This window comes from Sinohyriopsis cumingii, chromosome 13 (genome assembly GCF_028554795.1).
Source record: "Sinohyriopsis cumingii isolate HCF-2022 chromosome 13, ASM2855479v2, whole genome shotgun sequence".
In the NCBI taxonomy this organism is placed as follows: Eukaryota; Metazoa; Mollusca; class Bivalvia; order Unionida; family Unionidae; genus Sinohyriopsis; species Sinohyriopsis cumingii.
The window spans coordinates 60,703,623-60,725,161 of NC_142973.1; the positions used below are offsets into that span (position 1 = coordinate 60,703,623).

General features: G+C 33.2%; 1 protein-coding gene across 1 annotated transcript in view; it reads left to right on the top strand.

Moving 5' to 3' along the window:
* Positions 1-21,539, top strand: part of LOC149785676 (uncharacterized) — a 256,710-nt gene that overhangs the window by 67,922 nt on the left and 167,249 nt on the right. Inside the window, exons 3-8 of the mRNA XM_089979920.1 lie at positions 4,242-4,277; positions 8,614-8,684; positions 10,884-10,957; positions 13,016-13,098; positions 15,781-15,863; positions 20,642-20,778. Of these exons, the coding sequence (XP_089836046.1) occupies positions 4,242-4,277; positions 8,614-8,684; positions 10,884-10,957; positions 13,016-13,098; positions 15,781-15,863; positions 20,642-20,778 (484 nt within the window). The remainder of the gene's footprint in view (positions 1-4,241; positions 4,278-8,613; positions 8,685-10,883; positions 10,958-13,015; positions 13,099-15,780; positions 15,864-20,641; positions 20,779-21,539) is intronic.

Here is a 21,539-nt window from a genome sequence, read left to right on the forward strand (position 1 = left end):
CCTGCCATTAACGGTTGTAAATCATATTAAGCCTGGATGTTTTCTGGATATACATTATATCCCATTCATCATCTGTTTGCTCATTTCTTACAATATGTCAGAGAATACGAAGATTTCTTGAAGTTTAAGAGGGCTAAATTTCCTTTTATGGTTCAAACTGTAAAGATAGGCATAATCAAACAGTGATTTGTATAGAAGTATTTATCAATCGTGAGTGAGCAAATATAAGGACAGAGGGTACGGTAAATAAAAGTGAACTGTTGAGTTTGAATGGTAAAGATAAGCAATAAAATCATTTAATGAGGATTACATCGACTGACACTAGAGGCTAGAGAATAATTACAGATGTCTTGTTCTGCAATCTAAAATTTAAGCACTTTTGTACTTAATGGTTGTTTAAAATCTAATTTTCCTGGTTGTAGCTGGAGATATTTTCTTTTGGTTCCAAAACTGTTCTACATTTCACTTAATATATGGCTAGATTCTTTTTCTTGTTTTCATGTGATACACACACCCTATTTGAATGGGTATGGATTGAAAGGTCACGAAATGGGGCTGAAGGTGTTGTATTCTCATGAATATAGGTGTAAAGATATGTCAATCCCTCCCTCTTCTTACATAAAAAAATAAACTGATGACTCTGTTCATAGGGAGGCTGACCACCTCCTCTGTTTTATCTTAGAGCTTGCTCCTGCCATATGATCACTGCTGGATCTACAAGCCTTGACTCCTACTAAGCAATTTTTCAAAGCAATTCTTTGTCAATGTTGGAGTCAGTTTCATCTGTTATTACTTTCTTGTACAAGTATTTTATTTCATAATCTAGTTTTGTATTAATGTTCTTTTACTCAGCTGAATTAACTTTTCCTGATTTAATTATTGATTCATTATGTACTGCACCTAATATTCACCATTTTGGCTTGAACGTTCCTTTCACTCCTTGTTCTTTTCATCACTGTTGGGACTTGTAACCATAATGTTACAGTGCAGTAGTGGATCCAGTGGAGGTGGGGTAGGTGGGTGGTATCAGCCCCACCACCACCACCACCACTGCCAGTCTCTTCCTACCATTTCAAGTTAAGATACTGGTAGTGCACATTTTAGTAGCCATTGTAAGCAAAGTGAAACAGTCCCTCTTCAGAATCAAACCCACAGGAAAATTCCTAGTTCTGTCCATGCATATGATAATTACTTACGTACATAATCTTCTTGCAGTTAATATTTCAAGATTAATTTCTCTGTTCTGATATTTTGTTTTTGTTGCACTGAAAGGGTGATAAATTGTTGAATTGATAGTGTCACAAAATCAACACTAACCAAGGGACTCAAACAGGAATTGTACCATGGCAGATAAAGACAGTGGAATAAATTGAGACCCATGTTGCAGGAAATAGCTTTAGGAGATTCTGGGAGTCCATAACAATGGAACTAGAGTGAACAATTTAAGTCCCATGGGTCATAATGGCATGTTGATTTTCTTTGTATTTGTAAATGTACTTATCAGATAATGTGAGAGATACTGCATGAATTTGTTTATGAGGTCAGGTCCAACTGCAGACTGCACAGACCTAGATCTGCTGTTGCATAATATGTTGGCAGATCTGGGTCTGTGCAGTTGGTCAAGAGTAATCAGTAGAACAAATAAGGGATACCCTTGTCTGCAGGAGCATTACACTTTGGCAGATCAGGAATATTGTTGTTTACAGTCTGACTTGACTTTTAAGCAACTGATGATGGTATGTAATATGTATTTAGTAACATACCGTCACTTTATTACCTTTTTAACTGGTTATTCTCTCTAGAAATGGAAGTGTAATAATATTATGTCAAAGTATTAAATCACTGTAATCATATATCACCACAGTCTTGAATTAATATATATTACCAAGTGAAGATTACACTTGAGAAATGTGATAATTATATACTCAGTTTTACAAGTTTATCTTGTGAATGTTGTTGAATTAAAGATACATTTCTTACAAGAGTATGGATGGAATCTAATTCCCTTTATTTACAGATTTTAAGACAGATCTTATCATTCCGTTAGATTGTACAGTGAGGAAGCCTTGATTTTATCTCTGTTTAGTCCCAGACTAGACAAATGATATCATTAGATATAAAGATACTCACTGCTCTTTCAGTGACAATGTTGCTTGAAGTGAAATTGGTGCTTTGTTGAGCCCTTGTAAGTTTGTGCACAAAAATTTTGCCATGGTTCCCATTATTTTGATTACAAGGGTGAAAAACTGATAATCATTGCTCATTTTTTTTCTTTTGGTCCATATAATTTGCTTAAATAAACAGAAAAATATTTACTCCTTGTACTGCCTTTTTGAATCATTTGCATGTGTAGTCTTGATTGACTTTATTTTGAAGCAGAGGAAACAGGTGATTTTGATTTTGACCTTATGGGTCAAGGTCTGTTACTTGGTAAGATACATTTCTGCATTATCTATAAGCCTTGTATATGTCATAGATGTATAAACATAAAAAGACATTGACCTTGATTTACTGTGTAACCATGATTGCAATGTTGACTCCTTTGTTTAATGTGGGGTGGGGACTCTTGTTTAATGTCAGGTATGGAGTTTTTTGTTTAATGTTGTGGATTTTTTGTTTAATGCGAGGTGGGGGCCCTTGTTTAATGTGGGGTGAGGACTCTTTTGTTTAATGTGGGGTGGGATACTATCCCATTACTCAGTAATATCATAAGTACCAGGGGAGTCAGATTTGCTGCATAGTTTGTAAGACAGACTTGCAACCAGAAAGGCATAGGTTCAAAACATGTCCAGACCAGGTTGGGTTGTCTGCCTTGATGCTTCTTTGGGCAGAATACACTGACTCTGAATACTTTGGTACAATATAATCTTTTATGTATTCATGTGTTATTAATTAAAAAAATTTTAAAAAAATTTATTACCACTAATTATTGTCCAAACCTGTATGCAAAGTAATTATTGTCCAAACCTGTATACAAAGTAATTATTGTCCAATCCTGTATACAAAGTAATTATTGTCCAAACCTGTATGCAAAGTAATTATTGTCCAATCCTGTATACAAAGTAATTATTGTCCAAACCTGTATACAAAGTAATTATTGTCCAATCCTGTATACAAAGTAATTATTGTCCAAACCTGTATACAAAGTAATTATTGTCCAAACCTGTATACAAAGTAATTATTGTCCAATCCTGATTACTGGCATTATGGTAGGTTGAATTTCATAACCTTGCATAATCCAAGATCCTTGACCTCAAATGCACTACATCAAATAAACAAATGTTCTATAAAAACTGTAAATTGTCTGAATTATATACCGCTGAAATCTCCATGAAATACTTATCTAAAAATTAAGTCTCCAAATGTTTTTAAAAAATATCCGAAAATCTAAATAGATTTTTTTTCTCTCTTTTATTTAAACCTCAGATGTTATCTAAAATGTTGTTCAGTTGCAGATTATGTTTATTAACATGAACACAGAAAAGAAATAAAATTGAAATACAGTAATTATACATGACATATTTATGTTTTTATTCACAACAATACATAATTAAAACTCTTCATGATAGCTTATATTTATTTATAAGATTCAAAACAAACATCAGTCATCTAAAGAATGAAAGATTGACTTGTAAACATAAAAGAATAGGGATTAGTTTATTTGAACTTTTATCTGTATTATTGGTTTATTAGAGCCACATACTACCAGTATATCCTACATTGGTACAAATTTGGTACAACCCAAAAATACACCAAAGTTAATACTCTGCAAAGGCTACCATATGGTGACTGAAGGATTTCATGGGTTAAAAATGTATTAAACTTCAAAATTTTACAAAAATCATATATACTAGTGTTTGTTCTATTATTAGTGACTTTTTCTTTCTGAGGTTGCTTCCCATGATATGATATGGAGGTAGAAATGATTCAGACATGATTTTTGTTTTGCCACATGTACTTATAAGTTGAGTCAGACTGCAAACAGCAATTATCCTGATCTGCCATTGCATAATGCACCTGCAGATCAGGGTCTATGCTGTTTGTTCTACTGATTACTCTGCTTAAACTGCACAGACCCAGGTCTTCTTGTGCATTATGTAACAGCAGATCTGGGTCTGTGCAGTTTGCAGTTGGTCCCAACTTGTAAACGTATATGTATGGTATTTCACATGTTCATAATTTCATGTACCACAATCATATTTTTGTTTTGCTTTGAAAGAATCCCAATGAATTTGTTATAGGTTGGAATGGAGTTGCAGACTCCGAACTACACTGTGGTATGTTGCTTTACTCAAGCTCCATCTGCTATATGATTGATCTGAATTGGAAATTTTCAGTAAAATTTGAAAAGAACTTGAAACTTAAGAGTTTAATAACATGCAAATAATCTCAAAGAGTGGCGCATTCAAAAGCAAAACTATTCTGTAAGGAAAGTAGATAAAGAAATGGTCATTTGAGAAAAATTAAGCTAAGATACAATAAAATTGTCTTTTAAAATCCCTAAATGACATATTAGAAAACAATTTTTTGAAGTTATTTATTGATGACTCATATAACAAAAATAGTATTTTTTTCTTCTTTGACTTTAATTAGCATTTTTAATTGATGTCAGGTTTATGTGAAATATTACAATGGGATTCAGTTTTAAGATTCAGTTTCACGTATTTCCAATTCAGAAAGTTGAAATAGGACGTCCTGCTCTTTGCATGCAATTTTAGCTCTTAAACTATGTCATGCTACAGGCACTTGTCACATGAAAGTCGTATATAGTTACAAAGCTTAAGATTTTTGAGTGGGAGATTTGCTTGTGAGTTATGAACAGTGAATGTTTAAAAGTTTTCAATTTTTAGTATAGATTATTACCAGCATCTCCTCAAATCTGCACTTTCATGCAGGTGCAAAAGCAGTAGGGTATGGTAGTTTCAGTTTGATGGTGCTCCAGCATGATTTTCAGGTTACAAAATAAAGAGCTTCACTGTTCTTTGATTATGATAGCAACTAAATATTTGTTTTAATGAATTATTAATTTCCACATTTTATCATTGGCAACACTTTTATGTATAAAAATGCTTTACAAATTTAAAAATATAGGTTACAAATTTAGAAAAAGACCATGTTGAATTTCTGCAACAGTAATTATTTGATTATAAACAATAAGCCATCTTAATATCAACTGCTCTTGATCAAGATGTATTGAAAGTAAAACAATATTTTAAGTAAAGCCATGATGTTCATCTTCATTAAACTTTCTCTCAACTGTGAAATAATTGGAACAAAATGCATAACATTTGCCCAACCATTATTTAGACAGTTAATTAATGTCAGTGATCATAGACAATTAATTAATGTCAGTGATCATAGACAATTAATTAATATCAATGATCATAGACAGTTAATTAATATCAATGATCATAGACAATTAATTAATATCAGTGATCATAGACAATTAATTAATATCAATGATCATAGACAATTAATTAATGTCAATGATCATAGACAAATAATTAATGTCAGTGATTATAGACAATTAATTAATATCAGTGATCATAGACAATTAATTAATGTCAATGATCATAGACAAATAATTAATGTCAGTGATTATAGACAATTAATTAATATCAATGATCATAGACAAATAATTAATATCAATGATCATAGACAAATAATTAATATCAATGATTATAGACAAATAATTAATATCAATGATCATAGACAATTAATTAATATCAATGATCATAGACAAATAATTAATATCAATGATCATAGACAAATAATTAATATCGATGATCATAGACAATTAATATCAATGATCATAGACAAATAATTAATGTCAGTGATCACAAATTTCATCAGATTGCACAGTGCTAATGCACCGTGACCTTTAATGGGCCTAATTTTTCCTTCTTGCCTGCTTGCTTTTACTTTACACTTTGAGCTTATATACCTACCTACCAATGATCCTGCCAACCTACCTACCTTCCTGTCTTTTTGTCTAGCTGCTTGCCTTATTGCTGGTCCTATAATCAGTCAGTATTTCAAATATCTACAGATCTTTCTAAATATTTCACAAATTCTGAATTATTCTCTCATGTTGAAGACAGTCATATATATGACAATTGTTTATCTAGGTCAGCTTTAAAAAATTGCATGCAGTGAGGTTTACAGTGCTGCAGGATTAAGCTTTGTTGTCTATGCACTGTATATTTGATTCATAAAGTTTGAGATGTAGTGACGTGATTGTTGGGGTGTGAGATGTAGCTATACATGTGATTGGTGGCGTTTGGGGTGTAGTGATATATGTGATTGCTGGGGTGTGAGATGTAGTGATATATGTGATTGGTGGAGCTTGAGATTTAGTGATAATGTGATTGGATGTGTTTTGAGATGTAGTGATATATGTGATTGGATGTGTTTTGAGATGTAGTGATATATGTTATCTTGGAGTGTGTGATGTGATATGTATGATTGGTGGAGTTTGAGATGTAGTAATAAATGTGATTGGTAGCATTTGAGATGTAGTGACGTATGTGATTGGTGGAATTTAAGATGTAATGATCAGTGAAAATCCTTGATTGACTTATCTCCTGAACTGAAACTTCATGCTGATAATCACGGTGGAAGAGTTCAATTATTACTCCCAAGAAACAGACAGTATCTGCTTCCATAATGGTGGCTTAAAATGTACTCATTAGCTGTAGATATTTGGGATTTGTTGTTTTGATGTTTTCAGCTAAAACTACTATACATTATTTGTACAGATGACCCAGCATACCGGTAACATGTATACTATATAACTAGTTCAGGTAGATAAATAGTTGAACTACATGCAGTTAAAACAATCGGACAACAGTTTCTTTTCATATTGAATGCCATTAAAAAAGTTATCAAAGTAATTTTTTTACAGTGGCATTTGTTTCCAAACTTATTGCATAAAATTTTGATAGCAACAGATAGCTTAATTATTATAATAAAATTGTCAGTGAAAGTGAACATGAAGCCATGCTTTGATAGGATGCACTTGTTTTATGACAGATAGAATGTAAATATAAGTATAGACCCTTTTGGTAACCTAGTTATCTCCCTCGTATTAGGTATTTGCTAGAATCCGGTAGGTAATTAAGCCACTGGACAAGAAGATAACTGCTGTGGTCACTTATGCATCAGGGATTGATTCAGATAAATGCAATAAACAGACAACAAACAGTGCACAACTGTTATCTAACTTGCCTGAGCACTTTCAACTCTTAATGAGTCTTTTCAGAGGCAAATACAAAAAAAAGACAAGACAAACAAATAAATCAGACAAACCACTGAGTGCAAAACTTTACATGACTATTTCTACAGGAAGGAGACCTTTAAATTTATTGTTTCATATAGTTTATTTCAACTTGTTGTGGATGCTGGATAATATTTTATATTGACCTACAAATTGATGGGCCATAATGTCATCTGTTATTTCATGTAAATTTATCTAAGCGCAAATTATATACAGGATATTTCATTGTTATAGTAGTAATTTTAGGCTCTTGGGTGACATAAGCAAATTCACATAATTATTTAAAGAAAATGTGTTATCTGCAAAAAGATAATCTTATTTGTGCATGGCTGTCTTTTTCTAGTTTCTTGGAATTTAAACTGCTCAGTTTATATATATATATATACACACACACACACACACACACACACACACACACATACTATATACAAAAATACCAGTCTTGTTAATATTTAGGAAACAATTACTTGACTGAAACTGGAGAACCATCGCAACACATAATTTTATACAACTATTATACCTTACAGAATTTTGGGGGTATTTTTTGTACATAAATAAAGTAAATACAAATATTTTAATACAAAAATTCAAATATATAAATTGGCCATTTGTAACACATACACAATATAGCATGATTAAAACAATATAGCATACACATGTAACACACACACAATATATTAGATTGATCCTTGGTTAAGATCACTAAAATTTAGGAACCCTGATATAGAAACCAGCCACTGGACCTAGAGAGAAGTTTATGTCATCAAAAAATATACCAGGAAGGAAAACAAAGGGACAAGCTCCAGGGACCTTAATTTTATGATGACACACTTTAAAATAATAAAATGCAAATAGCAAAGAGCAGCCCCTGAACAAGAATAATAAATACTTTTTTCCTTCCAAATTCTTTTTGCGTTGTTACAGAAAAAAAAAATGCCAACGCTATGGGGGATACAGAAACACATAAAAGCCTTTAAAATTTCTAGATGGCTGGGGAGTGGGGCACTTAAAAGGTTGATAGCTTAACATAGCTAAAGGATGTAGAAGCGCCCAGTATTTTAATTTTTTTATCCCCATGCTTTGTCCAAAATTTGATGGGAATTTTTATTTAAGTAAGCTTTTTTTCCCACAAAGATTTTAAATAAAACTGTAAAGCAAGTGCTAGGGCTTATCATGGGAAAAGTGCTGCATTTTAAACAATGGTGGATATACATGTGCCTTGATTTAGTTTGCTCTGTCCTAATATGTTTAAACCTTAGGATGTATTTCTTGATCTGTAATCAAGATCAAATCCATCAGCAATGAAATAATCATGTATTTATTTTGTCCATTTTCAGACAACAAGTTGCAGGAGGAGCTGCTCAAGACCACCCAACTTGTTTACATTAAAGAGGATGGCAAAGGAATGGTAAGCCTGGATCCTACATGTGTTATATCCTGAATATCAGTGAGACAATACCACACTATCCTTTGGCGCTTCATCAGTTCAGACTAAAAAAGTTGGCAGAAAGTCTGAGAAAAACTATAGCAACCTTTCTAAATTATTAATCAAGAATATTTTTAGTTTTTATATATGTTTGGGAAACACCTGCTGGAAATCAAGGGAAAAAATTCTCTTGAAGGGAGTTTTAAATGTATCACATGTATGGTAAATTAGATTTTATTTTTACTGTGCATGAATTCACAAATTTTCATGGAGCCCAAACAGTCATGGATTTCGTGGTTGCTAAGATCAACACATTTAGTGACTTAATGAATGATGGTGAAGACAATACAAAGTGAACTCCATCCCCAATCACAGACACCCATAAAGTACTGTATAGACTTGCTTATAACTCGAGTCCAACTGCAAATTGCACTGACCCAGATCTGCTGTCACATAATTTGCTGGCAGCTCTGGGTCTTTGCAGTGTGTTAGAAGTAAAGAACTCTTTACGAAAACTTTTTAATATTTGGGGTCACTAATTTGGAGCAGAATTCCAAAGGAAAATGGAGAAAGTACAAATATAAATGCATTTAATTCAATGGATGAAAAGTGGAACCTGTTTGATTTGACAAATATGTTACTACATGGAATGATAAAAATGTCCAAATGGTCTGTCATGATAGAGTACTGGTACTTGGTGTTTTGGTAGATAATAACCTACTGAACATTATCAAACATATCAGTAAAAAGTTTATCAGCAGAGCTGGCACATCTTCAAAAAGAGCATTTGGACTAATATCAATCCAGAATGAAAGCAAGGAAAATTTAGCTGGTAAGTTAAAAATATTACCCATAAAAGACTAGATCTGGTTGAGAAAAGCCAAATCAAAATACAGGATATCCAATAATAGTACTCCTAAATATTTACAATCACTATTCCAGTATAGGCTACCAGGGAATACACCCCACCTGTGTTCCATGTCTACAAAACAGTATAAATTTCCAAACCAAATAAGGAATTTTTCCAAACAAGTTTCCAATACTCTGGAAATTTTTGCTCTGGAATAGTATTCCAGTTGAGATTAGAAATGCCCACACTATTTCCTTCTTCTAGATCCAATATATCCAGTGGCTTCAGAGATGCAGTTAAAGTAAATAAATTCCTTTGTATGAGGGCCTCACGGTTGATTAGTTCTTCAGCTAATTGTGTTACTGTCTTTAAATAAAGTCATTATTATTATTATTATTTATTATTATTTATTATTATTATTATTTATTATTATTATTATTATTATAATAAAGTATATATTCTCAAGCATTAACCTTGTTGTCTCGCTATTTGTGCACACCGTCAAAGTCGTAAATGATGTCCGTATCATATACATTCAAGAAAGGTTAGCTCCCTTTATGTACTTTGCAAAATCTGCACTGAGGAGGTTCATTCTCGCTACCAGTATGAATGTACTGAGTAAAGCAAAGTATAATCTATGTTTAAGTCTTACTTTAACCAGCATAGTTAAGCTGCAGTGAGAGCCAAGTTAGCATAGTTATGATCTCGAAGAAAATAGTTGTACTTTGCTCATGTTTTAAGAGTTGCTTCCCTCATTCTAATCATGTTTGGGTTGAGACAAGTGTGCTTAACAGTGGATATTTTTTGTAAGCTTTGTCCAAAACGTAGGGTGGGCAGCTTTTAGTATTGGATATTTTCTGTGACTTGTTTCTTTGCTTAATTTGTAAAAATGTTATACTAGTCATTTCCTCTTGTTAGAAGTAGATTTCAAATTTGTCATAGAATGCACTGATAGATTGGAATCTGTAGTGACTATGTAAGATGAAACAAATAAAATATTCATACATTTGAACTTTGGCTACATCAAGCAAATTCAACAATAAAGTAAACTGTTTGAAGGCTGCAATAAAATATTCTCCGTGAAATTTCCCTCATTGCCAGATTTTACATACTGGTGTTGGCTTAACTTATTTGATATGACTGTTGTACTTTCCCATCATTATGATTGCTTAGATATTATTTACATTTCGATCATTCACAAGAAAGTTAAGAATAAACCCCATACTGATCTATTGCTTCAAACAAACAACAAGCAAGTTATTATTTGTAATTTTTGTAAATGAGAAATTGATTTTATTTTTGTTGTTTTAGAAGAGTCTTTTTGTTAACAGGTCCCAAAGCTGCGAGAACCAAGGACTCTTTATGCTATGACCAGCATGATGGGGCCTCAGCAGGCAGCAAGATGGTAAGCAGTCCAGTTATTTTGTATTAAAACCAGATGTACATTCAAACCTGTCATAAGGGTCACCTGAGTTCATTGGCCACTTGGTCACAGAAGGCATTCTAATTACCCCCCCAATAAATTTCCTATATAAATGTCACATAATCAGTGGTCACCTGTCATTTGTGGTCAGCAGCCATGTGTTTTTCAACCAATCATTAGGTTTCAACCTGCCTTCGGTGGTCACTGGAGCATATCAGTAGTAAACGCTTCAAGTATGCAAATTAAACTTTGGGTTTTTTTTATGAGCAAAGCATCAAATATGTGACTATATTTTACCCGAATGGATGTTTAGATGTTTCATAATCAGTTGTATTTCATAGTCCAGATATACTCAAATGAGTCCACATGCTGACTTAGAAAGCGTGGTGGTTTTTAACCTTACAGGAGGTATACTGCACTAGTGATATCCCTTATGGTTTAATAATCCGAATCTCCTCTAACCCTTCCCAACCCATTTGTAATATTTGTACATATATGTTTGGGTGTAGGATCAGAGTCAATTGCCTATTGAAAACTTGGAATTCACCACCACTGTTTGTTGGTGGCATAGGGTAGCGACTTACCAGTGGGCCTAGCAAACTTAAATAATATTACATCAAGTCATATCTGCATGAAATCAATAGTAAAGTGATTTAATTTTTGAGAACTTTTGAATTTGTAATAGTTATCTGTTTAATCTGCTTGCAGATGAGATGAAACTTAAGCGTTGATGAAATTTCACCTGGTTATCATCTTTTGCATTGGTACTCACATGACTACACAAATCTCGCAACCTACATGTCTACGTAACCATACGATATTGACAATAAGCCCTTTCCAATGCTGCTAAAACAAATTTCAAAAATATTAAATGAACTTAACATTATGTTTGCTAAAGAACGAAAGGGGGCATAATTCTCAACATATTGATTCCAAGAACAAGCAAGAGAAAATGCTTGCTGTTATGGCAACTTGAAGAAAAATTTACCATGAATGGAGCATGTATCAATGATGGTTTTCTTGTATCATGTGACTATCGCATTGACATGTGTTCGATGCCTGATGAATCTAGCTTTGCAGTGGCGAATTCCAACTTTTTGATATGCAATTGACTCTGACTCTACACTCCAATATAATTGTCCAAATGTCAACAATTTTTTTATACAGGAATTAGAGCAGATAATCATATGCAATAGTGTGAACAGCAAAATCCACTTTTGTGAGTTAGAACTTTGTGGGCAAGGACTTGGAAAACTTGGCAAACCCTTGTTCTTGCCTCAACATTCTACTGATTTTAAAGAAGAAAAGCATCAAGGATATAAAAAATGCAAAAAAACTGTCAAATTATTGGTGTTTCAATGCAAATAGAAGTTCCTGATGTTAAGAAACAAACAGACTGCTCACTGTCCATTTCTGGTTTCTAGAATAGTCTATTTCAGTAAAAATTCTATCATGTGTGTCCAATATTTGCAATGTCTAGTTTTAATATTTCTTAAACAAATTGAAGAAAGAAATAGGAGAAACTCTTGCATACATGTGTTCAAAGAGATGTTAATCCAAAATATACAGAATTATTGAGATTTTCAAAGACGGTGAACTGCATCACATCTTTTGCTTGAAAACGTAAACTGGCCCAAGCAAATATGGCAACTGTGTTCCTACAAAAACTCCCATTTGATTTGAAATGCCAAAAGGTTGTCAGTGTTTGGGACTCCCTGGTGACAGCTAGGTTAGAACATAAAAATCAATGACTGAACTTATTACTCAGTGAATGAATTGACAAAGTTTTATACATTTTATATATCCTTGATGTCTTCTGTTTTTAAACTCAGTAGAGGTACAATCAAATGGGTTGGTGTGAGAGTACTATAAAAAATGCAAAGGCAAATTTGTATTAGCCAATACAATTCTGCATTACTGCTTTCTTGTATTGAATCACTAATTGGATACATACCTGTTCAACTCTAGCTGTAATGAACTGTAAGATGGATACTGAGTCTCTGTTGTTTTATTTATACTGATGTCCTGTTTGTTTTTAAGGCCTTCAGACATTCAGGTGATCAACAAGAAGATAACACACATCCGATACATTCCTCCTGAACCAGAACCGTTCTACAAACCAAGTGAGTGTTCTGTTACTAGTAGAGCTTAATATTCTGCATGCTCTATTTTTGCCATTATTAGAGGAATGACAAGAAGAGTCAAATAGAAGTAATGGAAGATTGTTATTGGAAAGATGCATTCTAGCTAGTCTTGAAAGGTGATCTTGGAAAGTGAAGATGTGGCCTTTTAAAACAGGTGGCTGTTTAAAGAAGTTTATTTTGGCACTAATTTGATGCAGGGGATCTTGAAAAAGTGATTGTTTAAGGCAGGTGATTGTTTAATGAGGTAACCCTTAAATTAAATTTGAGTGTACATGTCAAACACTGTAATGTCTTTCCAAACCATTTCCACCATTATTTTTCTGTTAAGATTGATAGCATGATCAAAATATATATGTTGTTTTGCAGTCATTTTTTTCCCCACTCATTGCTTAGGCAAATGGGCATAGAGATGGTCAGTAGCAATCTGCCCATGTTAAAGCTTGTACACAATTAGGCCAGGGGGCATAAAAATGGTCAGCCCACATTAAAGTTTGTAAACACTTAGGCAAAGGGGTAAAGATATGGTCCTTGTCCATCTGCCCCTGTTAAAGCCTGTACACAGTCAGGCATCTACATTCTTCATTTGATTTTAGTCAAATTCATGGTGACACTTTACAGCAACTAGAACTTGAATGAGTTTGATGATTGGCAGATATGGATTGTATTTCTAAGAGTTATTGATTGACATGATATAGACATCCTAATAGCTTGTGAACACTAGAGCATTCACATATTTTATTTGATTTCAATCATATTCTCTGCAAAGCTCCATCTTAACAAGAACTAACACATATTTGCTGAAGACCAGATTTTGAGTAGAGTTATGGCCCTTGACTAACTTAGAAAAAGCACACAATTGGCTTTTAATTGCTGTCAATTCAACAAAGTTTCAGCTGAGTTTAATGATGAGTGGATTTTTATTATTTCTTACAGGGTTATGACTGTTGATGAATTTAGAATAAGAATCTCAATGGCTTGTGAACACTCTAATATTCACAGCATTTTTTCCCCCCAACCAAATCTGTGAAGCTTATCACAAAGATCTTGGATGATTTTGATGATGACCAAATTTTGATCATAACTCACAGAGTTGCTGTTGTCATCTAAACTACCTCAAAGTCAAGGTGACAACAAGGGAAAACCTAACTCTGTAACCCATTTACTTGCCTGGACTCTAACTTTTAAATTACTGACATTTTCATGAAATTTTTATAGAGATATTCATCATAACTAGATGATGTGTCATATACCATGGTAATGTCTCCATCTCAAAGTGACATGTTTTGTAATGCTGGCTGTAACGTTTTAGCTAAAGAAAAAAAAATTGATGAAACTTGAAAAGACATATCTGCATTTTGTGTTGCATATCTTAGAGCTCAAAGTAAAAGCAAGGGAAAATATCACCCTGTGACCTGTGTGTTTACTTGTGTGTGTATGTGTGTGTCTGGACTGTAACTTTTTCAATATGAAAGATATTATGATGAAGTTTTACATTGTAGACATCATAACTTGACAGTGCGTCACATACATGAATGTTGGATCCCTGGCTCAAAAGTCAGAGCACTTGTAAGATGTCACAAGACATGCATATTATTGCTTTATTATTGTTGACTTCTAGCTGCAGGTTGAAGTCTGAATTATGCACAAGTTTAAATCCTAACATTGTATTTACCCATTTGGAAAGTACATACAGCTCTGAACATCATGAACCCAGATCTGCCATTGAATAATGCACCAGGAAATCAGGGTCATATTTGCTACTTGTTTGAAAGCATAAATAAAATAGAAGAGCATAGACAGCAATTTGATGGCACATAATATATATACTCGCTTATAAGAGTTCAACTATAAACTACACAGACCAAAATCTGCCATTACATAATGCACTGGCAGATCTAGGTCTGTGCAGTTTAATAGGAGTAATCAATAGAACAAGTAACACAGACCCTGATCTGCAGGTACTTTATACTGCAGCAGATATGGTTCTTTGTTGTTTGCAGTTTGACTCAACTTATAAAACAGTTATATATGGTGATTGATGGCAGATCTGTATCTACATGTACACTGTCATTGGTCACTACAGTGCATGCAAGATGAGTTTACACCAGCATTTTTCTTCTATTGTTTTTCAAAAACTATAATTCCAGTTTAGAAACAAATTATAAAACATTTTAATTTTAGTATTTTTCAAATATCATCCCTTCTGTAAAAGATGATGTCCATAATTAGAAAGTTAATTACATTAAATGATTAGATTGCATGAAGAATTTTCCAGGATTGCAACAGAAAAATGACAGACCACTCAGAGAGTAATTTCTGATTGCACGAGTCATCATAGTAGGTGGCAAGACCAAGAGTATGTCGTTGTATGCATTGTAGAACTACACCCCTCTTTGTCCTACATGGATGCAAGCTGTCGTTATTATTTTTCTCATTGATCATTAAAACTGTGGTGTAGTTCCACAAACCTTAGTTTATTCAAGTCATTCATTTATGAATAGATTGTGTAGCTAATGTTTTTTACGTATGTTGTGTTTATTATTTTAAAATATATCTCACATACATATTTATTGTGGAAAAAGCTTGTATTAGATTACTTCCCACCAACTATAATTACACATGGGTAAATGTGGTTCACATTTTCTCTCAATTATTTTCTAGCTGGTTTGGAGAAAATGCCTATGGTACGAGGAGAGGAGAGAGGAGGTAGATTGGTCTATATGTATGAACCCAGGAGTACTTTTGTAAGTCAACACATACTGACTAAACAACTCTTGCTATCGTCTGTCATTGACATTATAAAAATATGTTTCTTTGTTCAGTTAATGACTTTCAGTATGGGTCAAATTACGCACTATGTACAGGTTCACAGTATGATACTCATGCATTTTCTTTATGAAGAAATATCTTTTCACCATGATTATCCAGTAAATGTGGGTGGGGCTTAATTGGCTAGTAAATTGTAAACAAAGAATCACAAAGACATTTTATGTTGTTGAGGTTTGTCTCACAGAATAGTGTGTTTAGCAATGGGGTGCAAGTAACTATTGCAGTGGAAGGACAGCACTCATTTTGCCAGGTATAGCATCAAAAAGCTATGTAAATTCAGCAACATGGGGGTTGGGTTGGGTGGATGTTGTTGCAAAGTCATGCCAGACTCTGTTTAGCTGTGAGATAAAAACTCAAACAAATAGAACAGTACATTTGTTATAATTCTCTTCTATTTTTGATCATTAAATTGTCAATACTGATCTTTCGTTCGTCATGATACTTCATATGATTCTTGCATGTTGCCGCTAGTTGTTTGCTTACACCCCAGAAAGCCCTTGCACCATTGTTAACCAAGCCATTGAAAGTTTTTCTACAGTCAATACAGATCTTGTTTGTTTGGTCTCCCTTTTGTTTCACATCCTGTTATTGGTTAACTCTTCACCACAGGTGGTAAAAGTTTCTATTTGGATAATGTACGATCTTTCTGAAATATCTTGAAACATCATAGGTTTGGAGATGAAAAGAGTAATTAATGTTGCCAGTTCTAGTCCATATAGCTGACAAATGCAGATGGTGAAGTGTTTGTATATTCATTTCAGAATAAATATAGGTTAGAGAGGACTTACTACTCTTGAGATAAAAAAAAAATTCAAATTTTCCAAAAGGTTACAAAATTGAGCTGAATTTTACACTGAAGCACAAATGATGTGATAAAAACAGGAAAGAGAATTAATATACATTACATACTAACCTATAAGTTGGCTGCAGACCATACAGACCAGCACAGACAGAGCAGGGTCTGTGTTGTTGGTCATATTTATTATACCAAGCAAGCTGCAATTGCATTATGTAATGGCATCTATGCAGTTTGCAGTTGGATCTGACTTGTACATGAGTAGTGTAATGCAGTAGTTACCATGGATATTGTTACATACTTAGTAATACGTCTCAATATCACTATAAAAGTTTACGTTGTCTTGTTCATATTTCCTTAATTTACATTGTACTATGAGGTCATTAAATCATTTCACACAATAATATTGCAGTGTCATGTAGCATCATATTGGTAATGCAAACTCTTTGCAGCAATGTGATAAACAGAATCTCAGATTTATGTTAATTGGACATGAAATATTATGTTTTTGAAATTGCATACATATGGCTTACCAGCACTGTTTGTTTCACATTTTGATAGCTACTCTGTAGAAATAATCCAATTATCTCCATGTAAAAGTTCTTCATTCTGTCACAAAGTTAGCAGTCTAATTAAGTTTATGAAAATTCTGAGAAACATTTACCAGTCATAACTGTGACTGATAGAGAAAAGTGTACCAGTCATGACAGTTACTGATAGAGAGCAATGTACCAGTCATTACAGTGACTGAAAGGAAAAAATGTACCAGTCACAACTATAAACTTGTCACAATTACAAGCTGTTGTTTCACATTTTTACAATTGTTCTGTGCATTGCATTAACACATTGTCTATTTCTTTTGTAACAATAGCCTAAGATCCCCAAGGTATACTATTTCTTGTTTCATATTGCATATCTTAGGTAAAAGGTGGACTTGTTTAACCAAGTGAATATATGTGTTCAGTTTTTATTAACACTCTTGATAGAAATGGTTAATTAATAACGTTAATCTGATAGGAAATTTTTGACAGGAACTGTAAGTATCATAGAGTTGTACGTATTAAGATATGTAAGTTATTAATGTATACATATTTTCTACTGTTTATTGAGACAAGTCATCTTTATGGACTACAAACCATTTCATTTATGATTTTGCTTCAGATAAAATGGCATTCAGTGCATACAAACACTCAGCATAAGGAGTTTCCTTTTGGAAAAGATATTTCCTAGGAACAGTTAGTATTTAATTCATGCATGAAACACTACGGCATTATCTAGGAAAAGTGGCAGAAATATGTTCCATATGTAAAGCTACCTCATTTTATTGATGTTGAGGACATTTACAGGGAATTTTTTCACTGCATTTAAAATTCATTCCCCAAAACTTCTTTACTCAGTTATATCAAATGTATGGCATCAGCTGTTTAAATGAATCATTCAGAGATAGTACTTTGGACTAGATTTGACATGATATGGAATGTGCATAATCATATTTGTTTAACTTTTTTAGACCCCATAGTAATCTTGGTTTCCATCCCTCAATCTGTGTGTCATCCATCCATCCATTCTTTAGACAGGAGCTCTTTAGCACAACTTATATGACAGTTTTTGATGTTTTGTCATTAAACTTGGTAAATATTATGGTCAACACCTGAATTTGTACATTTGAACTAATGATTTTTCTGATGCAGATGATGCAGGAGTTATTTCCATTTTTGTCCTGAAACTTGGTGATTATGATAGTCATCACGTGAAGATGCATATGTCAACAAATCACTCTGATTCCACAATTATTGTTGGAGTTATCACTCTCTTGTCTGGTAGCTGAATATGATGCAGATTCATTGGTGAAACTAGTTCCACTGTTTGTCTTATACTTTATTTTAATTGCTGTGTAATTTGGCGCTTATTATGGTCTTCTTCTGAAGATGCACATGTTAACAAATCTTTGTGTTTTCTTGATTTTTATAAGAGGTGCCCTTTGTGAGCTCTATCGGGATGCAATGTGTGACAGAATTTTTGTGAATGCAACAATTGCAAATGTGTGGATTGTTTTGAAACTTGATGCATGTTATGGTCATCATCAGAAGATATGAATATTGACAAATCATTGTACGCCCACTATTTACAGAAGAGTAATGTGCTTTTTTTCGTTAGACCTGTCTCTGTCATCAGGTAGGGTTGGGATACAGGAGAAGCAGGAATATTTACATTTGCAAATTCACCACTCCTCTTGTTTTAAAAGGATAGATTTTGATATAACTCAAAACTACATTTGTTCTCCAAAGTAGGAAATTTATCTTTTATTTCTTGTCTGTATAAATTATTTTAAATCACATCCTTATACAGATGATACTGAAATTGTTCTGGTGTATGTCATGGTTGAGAATTTCATATTATTATCTATTTGCATGTGTAGATAGTTGTTGGTGTTTTAGTGAAGATTTTTTCAGTAGTAAAATAATTGTAGGGTTTGGTTTTGTTAATTGCATTTGAACTGATCAATTAATATCACAGCATTCTATAATTTGTTTAGATTTAAAATCACAATTTGAGGATAAATTAATGCACATGTATGGTACAATTGTTGGCTTCTTCTGTATATATTGTTATAATACAAACCATTACATAGAGCATATGAAAAATTTATTTGCATATTTTAGATTTCCAAATTGCTGATGTGACAGAAAATATTATCCATAAAATACATTTTATTTATTTTCATGGAATTGTATTTTCCACAAATAATATGCTTTTGGAGAAAAAATACATTCTATCCATATGGTTCCTGATTTCTTAGTCTTTATTCTGTTCAATGAAAATATTCATATTTCTGAAATATCACCACCCAAAATGATGATTTAGTATAATTTTATGATGATGAAAGCATACTTTCATAATTAGATCTTCAAGTTCACAGGAGAGTCACACATTTCGCTCTTTATGTACTTTGAACAGAATTATGTCCAAATCTGTTTGGAACTGCCTGCATTAATTGTATATTTACTGATTATCTACAGATTTTATATCTAATATCAAGTAAGGCCAACACCTTATATATTTATTATTCTTTTTATTTCTTTTAATTAGTAACTATTAGCCATCTTTCAGGTTGGGATTATCAGCATTTCATTATGGAATTTAATACTGGTCACTTACAGGACAAAGTTGTCTAGAATTTGTCCCTGAGTTGGATACCTATTTTCCTTGAGGTAGATACATTTATGTGCAAATTGTTGTCAATCATGGACTTTTACTAAATAAGGCCCTTTGGAAATAAAGGCTTACATACCAAATAATATCAATCACAGGCTTTTTACTCTGGCAGCTCATCTGAGAGATACGTTTACACAGCAAGTAATGTCAGTCACAGGCTTTTACTCCGAAAGCTCATCTGAGAGATAGGTTTACATACCAAATAAGGTCAATCATAGGCTTTTGCTACAGAAGCATATATGAGAGATAGGTTTACATACCAAATAATGTCAATCACAGACTTTTATTTCAGTAGTCTCTTTGGAGAAATAGGCTTGCATACCAAATAATTTCAGTCACAACACATTCCACAGATATACATTCCACTATACCCTAATGTGAAATTAATGTCTATTAAGAAGCAGCCTTTTTCCTTGTAAAGTAAGCTTGGTGTTTAAAAATATGGTTTGTTCCTGCAGAGTAGGAAAGGAAAGTCCAACTATTTGGGTTGAAGATTATTGCCAGGGCATTCGCAAGGCATATCCCTAGAAACAAATCTTATTCCCTCAGGTTGAATTTTCCTATCCTGACCACAAATATGGGTGGGGTCTACAAGCATAATGTCTGATACATATTGTATTTGTCAGTAACAGTAAAGACTTAAATTGTAATGGTGGTCATCTGTTGTTTTGTGTTTTACAGTTTGTCCGGTCAAGAGTTGGTGGGATTAGGTCAGGGCCAGACAGAGTAGCTGTAGAATTGGACAAGACCATAGATGACAAGACACTTATATTTGAAGCCAGATTTGAGAGTGGAAATTTGGCTAAAGCTGTTCAAGTGTAAGTCCAGTGACCAATGAGATTTGCATCACAGTGAAATTTTGTGTTGAAGAAAGTTAAGATAACATTTGTAAAAAGTGGTCTTAATGAAACTTATTGTGCTTATGAATCATTATTTCAATTAACAATAAGCAGTGGACTGAACAGTTGAAACTGAGGTTCAAGGACAAAGTCATATGTAATGAAATTGTTCTCATATGTTTCTTTCACATGTTTGTTACATGTATCAGGCCCTGAGATTACATAAAATTATTAGGCTTAATCATTTAGCCACCACTGTCACATGTATGCACCATCAATAAATAACACTGCAAACCAACTGCTGCTTATATGCATTAACAGTATAGTAAAAATTATACAAGTCATGTATGCATTCAGTACCAACTATTTCAGTTATGTGTGTCCTCTTTTAGAATTTGACTAAACATACCTTTAAATGGTGATAATTCACTTTTGGATCATCATAGATCCATATTTCTTTGGAAGATCATTATTTACAAGCCACAAGAAACACATTCGGCAAAACTCAATGTTAAAGTACATGAACATTTTTGGACAAGGTCACCCAAAACGTGAGATACAGTACAAACTAGATTGTTGTTTGCTGTGGTGTCACAATTAAACACTACACATATTAAAAAATTTGTTCTGCCCTATATTGTGACTATTAGACCCAACATTCTTTATCATTTAACCCTCATCTTCCCTCTCTGATCGTTTGAAAACTATACCCGATGTCACTCTGACCCTATCTACCCCTC